At 45.8% G+C, this 11,456-nt stretch overlaps 1 protein-coding gene across 1 annotated transcript; it reads right to left on the minus strand.

Moving 5' to 3' along the window:
• Positions 1 to 903: 903 nt before the first annotated feature.
• LOC133147294 (uncharacterized protein K02A2.6-like) lies at positions 904 to 5,498 on the minus strand. The gene has a single exon (XM_061271287.1). It carries the CDS (start codon positions 5,124 to 5,126, stop codon positions 1,131 to 1,133), a length of 3,996 nt encoding a protein of 1,331 aa, XP_061127271.1. The 5' UTR covers positions 5,127 to 5,498; the 3' UTR covers positions 904 to 1,130.
• Positions 5,499 to 11,456: the final 5,958 nt, after the last annotated feature.

An 11,456-nucleotide genomic window follows, 5' to 3' on the forward strand; every position in this document is an offset into this window, starting at 1 on the left:
AAGCGGTACAGAAAATGGATGGATGGATGGAAATCGCATTTTCTCGGCGAGCTGAGCGCTTTTTCTGAATTGTGCCGCTCCCGTCACTCTGGTTAGGTTGGCATCGAAAAAAACGCTCTCGGGTGCTTTAGAGTGCCGAGTTATTCACTGCGCATGAAGAAATGACAACCTCCAACGTTTGGTTTATGTTTTATAAGCATTTTTAGTTTTATTGCTTAAATCGCATTTTCTCGGCGAGCTGAGCACTTTTTCTGAATTGTGCCGCTCCCGTCACTCTGGTTAGGTTGGCATCGAAAAAAACGCTCTCGGGTGCTTTAGAGTGCCGAGTTTATCACTGCGCATGAAGAAATGACCACCTCCAACGTTTGGTTTATGTTTAATAAGCATTTTTAATTTTATTGCTTAAATCGCATTTTCTCGGCGAGCTGAGCACTTTTTCTGAATTGTGCCGCTCCCGTCACTCTGGTTGGCATCGAAAAAAACGCTCTCGGGTGCTTTAGAGTGCCGACTTTATCACTGCGCATGAAGAAATGACCACCTCCAACGTTTGGTTTATGTTTTATAAGCATTTTTAATTTTATTGCTTAAATCGCATTTTCTCGGCGAGCTGAGCACTTTTTCTGAATTGTGCCGCTCCCGTCACTCTGGTTAGGTTGGCATCGAAAAAAACGCTCACGGGTGCTTTAGAGTGCCGAGTTTATTACTGCGCATTAAGAAATGACCACCTCCAACGTTTGGTTTATGTTTTATAAGCATTTTTAATTTTATTGCTTAAATCGCATTTTCTCGGCGAGCTGAGCACTTTTTCTGAATTGTGCCGCTCCCGTCACTCTGGTTAGGTTGGTGTTATGTCCTTACTACTTTCTGGGTTCTGAGGTAGCAAGGAAGGTTCGGGCAACGACGTGATGAATACTGCTTTATTTCTTCAACACCGTCCGTTCACAGGCCGTACATCACAACACTAAACGTCCCCGAAGCTGCCCCTCCCACTCCCGGAGTTTTCCCCCTACGGAACATGCGTTAGCCCAAAATATACAACATCTCCTCCCCCCTTACAATGAACATGCATGAACAACACGGAATTACGCACCTAGAACTAAACATCCCCATAACTCGGGTCAACCGCGAACCTATAAGTCCAAGCGCGCAGGAGCTCGCCGCTCTCTGATAGGATATCTCCTATCTGGGGGCACAGGATCAGCTCCACGGTCGACCAATGGTGAACTTGTTGCAGGAGCTTCTGCAAAGGAAGAAGTCAGAGTCTCTGTCTCATGCGCATCCTCAGCTGGGACTGGTGGCGCGAGTGTGATTGAGTCCTGCACTTGGGAGGGTATGGGAACCGGCGTTTTGACGTGGGCAGAGCTATCAGGAAGATCTTTGAGGGACAGCTCTGCTGGCCCTAACTGAGTCTGCAGGAGTTGATCAACATGTCTTCTCCATACACCATCAGACGTTTGGACAGTATAAGATACTGGTCCCGTTTGCGCAATAACAGTGGCAGGAATCCACTTTGGTTCGCCACGGTAGTTCCTTGCCAACACAGAGTCTCCTGGCTTGAAAACTCTTCCTTTGCCCTCCTGTCCTCTGCACCTAACCTGTTTTTCCTGCTGACCTTGGACAATGTCCTTCATTGCTGAGGGCTTCAAGAGGTCAAACGTGGTGCGCAGGTCTCTCTTTAGCATCAGGCTAGCAGGAGATGTCTTGGTGGTGGCATGCGGACTGTTCCGATAGGTTAGTAGGAAGTGGTGCAGTCTCTGATGTAGTGTTCCTTGTCCTTGTGATGTTTTCAAGGCATGCTTCATGGTTTGAACAAATCTCTCAGCAAGCCCATTTGTTGCGGGGTGGTAGGGGGCCGACTTAATGTGTTGGACACCGTTAGCTTGCAGGAACACTGCCATTTCTTGTGAGACAAATTGGGGTCCATTGTCAGAGACTAGCTGGGCAGGAGATCCAAACCGACTAAACAGTTCCCCTAACTTTTCGATAGTCTTTTCTGCAGTGGTTGATCTCATGATAGCCACCTCTGGCCATTTGCTGTGTGCATCCACAGCAATAAGGAACATCCTGTCCTCCACTGGTCCCGCAAAATCAATGTGCACCCGGTGCCATGGTCCTTGTGGGAATTCCCAGGGGTGAAGAGGCGCTAGTGGAGGATTGTTCCTGACTCGGTGGCATGATGGACAGCTTTTGGCCAACTCTTCAATTTGTTGATCCATGTTCGGCCACCAAAAATAGCTTCTCGCTATTTCTTTCATTCGGACTATTCCGCTGTGTCCCGAATGCAGTTGCTGCAGCACTTTTGAGCGAAGTGACCGTGGTATGACCACCCTCCTACCCCAGAGTAGACACCCAGACTGGACAGACAGTTGCAATCTCCTCCCGAGGAAAGGCTTCAGACTCGCATTATCGCCAGCAGATCGACCCTTAACGACAATGTCCACGACCGCAGATAACTCCGGGTCATTCCGAGTTTCCCTTTTTACCTGCACTGCAGAGACAGGTGCTCTCTCCACCTCCCTGAAGTAGAAAAGGTCCACCGTGTCCGACTCCGGCCTTGTGACAGGCAAGGGCAATCGGGACAAGCCATCCGCATTGCAGTGGAAGTCTGATTTTCGATACCTGATGTCATATGCATGCGCCGACAACAACAAAGCCCACCTCTGCAGTCGGCATGCAGCAAGAGACGGTATTCCAGTGTGCGGACCGAGGATGGTGGTGAGGGGCCGATGGTCCGTCAGGAGCGTAAACTTCCTCCCATATAAGTATTGATGGAATTTCCTAACTCCAAAAACAATGCTCAGTGCCTCTCGTTCCAGTTGAGCATAGTTAGACTCTGTTTTGTTCAATGTCCTCGATGCAAAAGCGATTGGCTTTTCCTCACCACCCGGCAGGACATGAGAGAGAATCGCCCCTACTCCGTAAGGAGAGGCGTCACAGGCGAGCTGCAGTGGAAGTGATGGGTTGAAGTGCGTCAGGACCTTGGACGTAGTCAGCGCTCCTTTAGCCTTTTCAAAAGCCTCCTGACAGCTGGCTGTCCACTTCCACGTTTTGTCTCGGCGTAACAGTTCGTGCAGGGGTTGAAGCAGTGATGACAGATTGGAGATGAAGCGTCCGTAATAGTTCAGCAGACCTAAGAAAGATCGTAGCTGGCTGATGTTTTGGGGTGGGGGCGCGTCCACGACAGCGGCCACTTTTGATGGTGCAGTGTGCAGTCCTTCTGCATCGATCACATGCCCCAGATATTCCACAGATGGCTTGAAGAAGTCACATTTGTCCTTACGGACTCTTAAGCCGTAGTCCTTCAGCCTTTGAAGGGTAGCATCCAAGTTGCGCAGGTGCTCGTCATCGGTAGATCCAGTGCACAGGATATCGTCAAGGTAGCACTGTACCCCAGGCAACCCACTAAGGATCTGATCCATCGCTCGCTGAAAAAGTGCCGGGGCTGACGTGATGCCGAACGGCAGTCTGCAGTATCTGAAGAGACCCTTGTGTGTGTTAATGGTCAACATTTCACGTGACTCTTTTTCTACATGCATTTGTAGGTAAGCCTGACTGAGATCTACCTTACTGAATTTTTGTCCCCCACTCAGTCCAGCAAACAAGTCATCAATTAGGGGAAGTGGATATTGCTCTGCTGCTAACACCGGGTTAAGTGTTACCTTGAAATCTCCACAGGTCCGAATTCCCCCATCTTTTTTTGGTACGGGAACGATGGGTGTGGCCCACTCACTGATGGTCACCGGCTCCAAAACCCCATTCTTGACCAGGGCGTCCAAGTCAGCTTCTACCTTGGATCGGATGGCGTATGGTACTGGTCTAGCTTTCATAAACACAGGCTTGCTACCAGGTTTGACATGTAACTTAACGGTTATATCTTTCATGCTGCCTAATTCATCACGGAAAACCTCTTCGTGTTTCTCGAGTATTTCTTGTAGCGGAGAGGAACGGTGTGACAGTTTCCTTATCGCTTGCCAGTCCAGCCGGATTCCCTGTAGCCATGTACGCCCCATTATGGCAGGATGATTTCCCTTGGTCACATAAAGGGGAAGCCTTTTTGTCCGCCCATGGTACTGAACAGTCACATCCGTCATCCCTTCCATGTGCACTCGATGTCCCGTATATGCCTTAAACACTGTGTCTGATGGACGTAGTGGAAGGTGCCTCATGAGTTTCCTGTAGATCTTGTGTGACACTAGTGATGCCTTTGATCCTGTGTCTATCTGCATTTTCACCACATGTCCCTCCAACTTGGGTTCAGCCCAGTAGCCATCTGAGCTCTCACCTACATTCATCGCTCGTATAGTATTTACAGGCACTTCTTCCTCCGAAGAATCACTATTTCTTCCATCATCATGGCAAACGGTGCGCACATGCCTTTTTTGTTTATATTTCATATTGTCACTTCTGTTCCCAGCCCTTGAGCTTTTGTCCATGTCCTGTTTACTTCGGCACGCCCGCTCTATGTGCCCTCTTTTTCCACAGTTACGACAGTCCATCTCTTTGCACCAGCACGTTGATGCAAGATGTCCAGATCTACCACAGCGAAAACATGGCCCTTGCGTGTTCGGTTTATCATTGTTGAGTTGGTGCACTCTTTCTGTAGCACTTAGTTGCTGGGCCTCCTTTTTCGCCATTTCCATTGTTACACTGATGTTAATGGCCTTCTCCAAAGTCAAGTCACTTTCTGTGAGTAATCTCTTCTGTGCTGCCTCGTTCCTAAGTCCACATACCAGCCTGTCTCTCAAAGTGTCATTTAACACATCCCGGAACTCACAGTGTTCAGCCAGCTTGCGTAGGCCCGCCACAAACTGGGTGACCGACTCGCCCTCTTCTTGGCTGCGTCTGTGAAATCGGAATCTTTCTGCGATTACCAGGGGTTTCGGTGAAAGATGGTTTGCCAGTACATCCACTATTTCTCGGTATGTTTTACTGCCGGGCTTTTCTGGTTGCAGTAGGTCACGTAGCAAGGTAAACGTTTTCGGCCCCATTACACTCAAAAACGTGGGCACCAGCTTCTCCTCCTTTATATCATTAGCCATGGCGAAGTAATCGAAACGCTCAGTATACGAGCCCCATTGTTCAACACTTTCGTCAAAGGGACCAATTGAGCCAATCATTCCGGCCATTACAAGTTCCTGTTTGTATGGCACTGCTTGCCCTACAGACGTCTCCCCTCAGCAGGCCACTCTTCTTTTTTTTCTTCGCCACACTACTCACGACGTTGCCACAGTCCACCAATCCACTCCACCCGTCGAGACGAATCCGGCCAACACGCGTCAGTCCAGACGTCCTCGTCGCCAGTTTTGTTATGTCCTTACTACTTTCCGGGTTCTGAGGTAGCAAGGAAGGTTCGGGCAACGACGTGATGAATACTGCTTTATTTCTTCAACACCGTCCGTTCACAGGCCGTACATCACAACACTAAACGTCCCCGAAGCTGCCCCTCCCACTCCCGGAGTTTTCCCCCTACGGAACATGCGTTAGCCCAAAATATACAACAGTTGGCATCGAAAAAAACGCTCTCGGGTGCTTTAGAGTGCCGAGTTATTCACTGCGCATGAAGAAATGAGCACCTCCAACGTTTGGTTTATGTTTTATAAGCATTTTTAATTTTATTGCTTAAATCGCATTTTCTCGGCGAGCTGAGCACTTTTTCTGTATTGTGCCGCTCCCGTCACTCTGGTTAGGTTGGCATCGAAAAAAACGCTCTCGGGTGCTTTAGAGTGCCGAGTTTATCACTGCGCATGAAGAAATGACCACCTCCAACGTTTGGTTTATGTTTTATAAGCATTTTTAATTTTATTGCTTAAATCGCATTTTCTCGGCGAGCTGAGCGCTTTTTCTGAATTGTGCCGCTCCCGTCACTCTGGTTAGGTTGGCATCGAAAAAAACGCTCTCGGGTGCTTTAGAGTGCCGACTTTATCACTGCGCATGAAGAAATGACCACCTCCAACGTTTGGTTTATGTTTTATAAGCATTTTTAATTTTATTGCTTAAATCGCATTTTCTCGGCGAGCTGAGCACTTTTTCTGAATTGTGCCGCTCCCGTCACTCTGGTTAGGTTGGCATCGAAAAAAACGCTCTCGGGTGCTTTAGAGTGCCGAGTTATTCACTGCGCACGAAGAAATGACCACCTCCAACATTTGGTTTATGTTTTATAAGCATTTTTAATTTGATTGCTTAAATCGCATTTTCTCGGCGAGCTGAGCGCTTTTTCTGAATTGTGCCGCTCCCGTCACTCTGGTTAGGTTGGCATCGAAAAAAACGCTCTCGGGTGCTTTAGAGTGCCGAGTTTATTACTGCGCATTAAGAAATGACCACCTCCAACGTTTGGTTTATGTTTTATAAGCATTTTTAATTTTATTGCTTAAATGGCATTTTCTCGGCGAGCTGAGCACTTTTTCTGAATTGTGCCGCTCCCGTCACTCTGGTTAGGTTGGCATCGAAAAAAACGCTCTCGGGTGCTTTAGAGTGCCGAGTTTATTACTGCGCATTAAGAAATGACCACCTCCAACGTTTGGTTTATGTTTTATAAGCATTTTTAATTTTATTGCTTAAATCGCATTTTCTCGGCGAGCTGAGCACTTTTTCTGAATTGTGCCGCTCCCGTCACTCTGGTTAGGTTGGCATCGAAAAAAACGCTATCGGGTGCTTTAGAGTGCCGAGTTATTCACTGCGCATGAAGAAATGACCACCTCCAACGTTTGGTTTATGTTTAATAAGCATTATTAATTTTATTGCTTGAATCGCATTTTCTCGGCGAGCTGAGCACTTTTTCTGAATTGTGCCGCTCCCGTCACTCTGGTTAGGTTGGCATCGAAAAAAACGCTCTCGGGTGCTTTAGAGTGCCGAGTTATTCACTGCGCATGAAGAAATGACCACCTCCAACGTTTGGTTTATGTTTAATAAGCATTTTTAATTTTATTGCTTGAATCGCATTTTCTCGGCGAGCTGAGCACTTTTTCTGAATTGTGCCGCTCCCGTCACTCTGGTTAGGTTGGCATCGAAAAAAACGCTCTCGGGTGCTTTAGAGTGCCGAGTTTATCACTGCGCATGAAGAAATGACCACCTCCAACGTTTGGTTTATGTTTTATAAGCATTTTTAATTTTATTGCTTAAATCGCATTTTCTCGGCGAGCTGAGCGCTTTTTCTGAATTGTGCCGCTCCCGTCACTCTGGTTAGGTTGGCATCGAAAAAAACGCTCTCGGGTGCTTTAGAGTGCCGAGTTTATCACTGCGCATGAAGAAATGACCACCTCCAACGTTTGGTTTATGTTTTATAAGCATTTTTAATTTTATTGCTTAAATCGCATTTTCTCGGCGAGCTGAGCACTTTTTCTGAATTGTGCCGCTCCCGTCACTCTGGTTAGGTTGGCATCGAAAAAAACGCTCTCGGGTGCTTTAGAGTGCCGAGTTTATCACTGCGCATGAAGAAATGACCACCTCCAACGTTTGGTTTATGTTTTATAAGCATTTTTAAATTTATTGCTTGAATCGCATTTTCTCGGCGAGCTGAGCGCTTTTTCTGAATTGTGCCGCTCCCGTCACTCTGGTTAGGTTGGCATCGAAAAAAACGCTCTCGGGTGCTTTAAAGTGCCGAGTTATTCACTGCGCATGAAGAAATGTCCACCTCCAACGTTTGGTTTATGTTTTATAAGCATTTTTAGTTTTATTGCTTAAATCGCATTTTCTCGGCGAGCTGAGCACTTTTTCTGAATTGTGCCGCTCCCGTCACTCTGGTTAGGTTGGAATCGAAAAAAACGCTCTCGGGTGCTTTAGAGTGCCGAGTTTATTACTGCGCATTAAGAAATGACCACCTCCAACGTTTGGTTTATGTTTTATAAGCATTTTTAATTTTATTGCTTAAATCGCATTTTCTCGGCGAGCTGAGCACTTTTTCTGAATTGTGCCGCTCCCGTCACTCTGGTTAGGTTGGCATCGAAAAAAACGCTCTCGGGTGCTTTAGAGTGCTGAGTTATTCACTGCGCATGAAGAAATGACCACCTCCAACGTTTGGTTTATGTTTTATAAGCATTTTTAATTTTATTGCTTAAATCGCATTTTCTCGGCGAGCTGAGCACTTTTTCTGAATTGTGCCGCTCCCGTCACTCTGGTTAGGTTGGCATCGAAAAAAACGCTCTCGGGTGCTTTAGAGTGCCGAGTTTATCACTGCGCATGAAGAAATGACCACCTCCAACGTTTGGTTTATGTTTTATAAGCATTTTTAATTTTATTGCTTAAATCGCATTTTCTCGGCGAGCTGAGCGCTTTTTCTGAATTGTGCCGCTCCCGTCACTCTGGTTAGGTTGGCATCGAAAAAAACGCTCTCGGGTGCTTTAGAGTGCCGAGTTATTCACTGCGCATGAAGAAATGACCACCTCCAAGGTTTGGTTTATGTTTAATAAGCATTTTTAATTTTATTGCTTAAATCGCATTTTCTCGGCGAGCTGAGCGCTTTTTCTGAATTGTGCCGCTCCCGTCACTCTGGTTAGGTTGGCATCGAAAAAAACGCTCTCGGGTGCTTTAGAGTGCCGAGTTTATCACTGCGCATGAAGAAATGACCACCTCCAACGTTTGGTTTATGTTTTATAAGCATTTTTAATTTTATTGCTTAAATAGCATTTTCTCGGCGAGCTGAGCGCTTTTTCTGAATTGTGGCGCTCCCGTCACTCTGGTTAGGTTGGCATCGAAAAAAACGCTCTCGGGTGCTTTAGAGTTCCGAGTTATTCACTGCGCATGAAGAAATTACCACCTCCAACGTTTGGTTTATGTTTAATAAGCATTTTTAATTTTATTGCTTAAATCGCATTTTCTCGGCGAGCTGAGCGCTTTTTCTGAATTGTGCCGCTCCCGTCACTCTGGTTAGGTTGGCATCGAAAAAAACGCTCTCGGGTGCTTTAGAGTGCCGAGTTATTCACTGCGCATGAAGAAATGACCACCTCCAACGTTTGGTTTATGTTTTATAAGCATTTTTAATTTTATTGCTTAAATCGCATTTTCTCGGCGAGCTGAGCACTTTTTCTGAATTGTGCCGCTCCCGTCACTCTGGTTAGGTTGGCATCGAAAAAAACGCTGGGTGCTTTAGAGTGCCGAGTTTATTACTGCGCATTAAGAAATGACCACCTCCAACGTTTGGTTTATGTTTTATAAGCATTTTTAAATTTATTGCTTAAATCGCATTTTCTCGGCGAGCTGAGCGCTTTTTCTGAATTGTGCCGCTCCCGTCACTCTGGTTAGGTTGGCATCGAAAAAAACGCTCTCGGGTGCTTTAGAGTGCCGAGTTATTCACTGCGCATGAAGAAATGACCACCTCCAACGTTTGGTTTATGTTTAATAAGCATTTTTAATTTTATTGCTTAAATCGCATTTTCTCGGCGAGCTGAGCGCTTTTTCTGAATTGTGCCGCTCCCGTCACTCTGGTTAGGTTGGCATCGAAAAAAACGCTCTCGGGTGCTTTAGAGTGCCGAGTTATTCACTGCGCATGAAGAAATGACCACCTCCAACGTTTGGTTTATGTTTAATAAGCATTTTTAATTTTATTGCTTAAATCGCATTTTCTCGGCGAGCTGAGCACTTTTTCTGAATTGTGCCGCTCCCGTCACTCTGGTTAGGTTGGCATCGAAAAAAACGCTCACGGGTGCTTTAGAGTGCCGAGTTTATTACTGCGCATTAAGAAATGACCACCTCCAACGTTTGGTTTATGTTTTATAAGCATTTTTAATTTTATTGCTTAAATCGCATTTTCTCGGCGAGCTGAGCGCTTTTTCTGAATTGTGCCGCTCCCGTCACTCTGGTTAGGTTGGCATCGAAAAAAACGCTCTCGGGTGCTTTAGAGTGCCGAGTTATTCACTGCGCATGAAGAAATGACCACCTCCAACGTTTGGTTTATGTTTAATAAGCATTTTTAATTTTATTGCTTAAATTGCATTTTCTCGGCGAGCTGAGCGCTTTTTCTGAATTGTGCCGCTCCCGTCACTCTGGTTAGGTTGGCATCGAAAAAAACGCTCTCGGGTGCTTTAGAGTGCCGAGTTTATCACTGCGCATGAAGAAATGACCACCTCCAACGTTTGGTTTATGTTTTATAAGCATTTTTAATTTTATTGCTTAAATAGCATTTTCTCGGCGAGCTGAGCGCTTTTTCTGAATTGTGGCGCTCCCGTCACTCTGGTTAGGTTGGCATCGAAAAAAACGCTCTCGGGTGCTTTAGAGTTCCGAGTTATTCACTGCGCATGAAGAAATGACCACCTCCAACGTTTGGTTTATGTTTAATAAGCATTTTTAATTTTATTGCTTAAATCGCATTTTCTCGGCGAGCTGAGCGCTTTTTCTGAATTGTGCCGCTCCCGTCACTCTGGTTAGGTTGGCATCGAAAAAAACGCTCTCGGGTGCTTTAGAGTGCCGAGTTATTCACTGCGCATGAAGAAATGACCACCTCCAACGTTTGGTTTATGTTTTATAAGCATTTTTAATTTTATTGCTTAAATCGCATTTTCTCGGCGAGCTGAGCACTTTTTCTGAATTGTGCCGCTCCCGTCACTCTGGTTAGGTTGGCATCGAAAAAAACGCTGGGTGCTTTAGAGTGCCGAGTTTATTACTGCGCATTAAGAAATGACCACCTCCAACGTTTGGTTTATGTTTTATAAGCATTTTTAAATTTATTGCTTAAATCGCATTTTCTCGGCGAGCTGAGCGCTTTTTCTGAATTGTGCCGCTCCCGTCACTCTGGTTAGGTTGGCATCGAAAAAAACGCTCTCGGGTGCTTTAGAGTGCCGAGTTATTCACTGCGCATGAAGAAATGACCACCTCCAACGTTTGGTTTATGTTTAATAAGCATTTTTAATTTTATTGCTTAAATCGCATTTTCTCGGCGAGCTGAGCGCTTTTTCTGAATTGTGCCGCTCCCGTCACTCTGGTTAGGTTGGCATCGAAAAAAACGCTCTCGGGTGCTTTAGAGTGCCAAGTTATTCACTGCGCATGAAGAAATGACCACCTCCAACGTTTGGTTTATGTTTAATAAGCATTTTTAATTTTATTGCTTAAATCGCATTTTCTCGGCGAGCTGAGCACTTTTTCTGAATTTTGCCGCTCCCGTCACTCTGGTTAGGTTGGCATCGAAAAAAACGCTCACGGGTGCTTTAGAGTGCCGAGTTTATCACTGCGCATGAAGAAATGACCACCTCCAACGTTTGGTTTATGTTTTATAAGCATTTTTAATTTTATTGCTTAAATCGCATTTTCTCGGCGAGCTGAGCGCTTTTTCTGAATTGTGCCGCTCCCGTCACTCTGGTTAGGTTGGCATCGAAAAAAACGCTCTCGGGTGCTTTAGAGTGCCGAGTTATTCACTGCGCATGAAGAAATGACCACCTCCAACGTTTGGTTTATGTTTAATAAGCATTTTTAATTTTATTGCTTAAATCGCATTTTCTCGGCGAGCTGAGCGCTTTTTCTGAATTGTG

This window comes from Syngnathus typhle, unplaced genomic scaffold (assembly GCF_033458585.1).
Source record: "Syngnathus typhle isolate RoL2023-S1 ecotype Sweden unplaced genomic scaffold, RoL_Styp_1.0 HiC_scaffold_41, whole genome shotgun sequence".
NCBI classification, from domain to species: domain Eukaryota; kingdom Metazoa; phylum Chordata; class Actinopteri; order Syngnathiformes; family Syngnathidae; genus Syngnathus; species Syngnathus typhle.

What these genes read in the sequence shown, in the direction of transcription:
- LOC133147294 (XM_061271287.1), bottom strand. Translation starts at nt 5,126, where the DNA reads ATGGCCGGAATGATTGGCTCAATTGGTCCCTTTGACGAAAGTGTTGAA.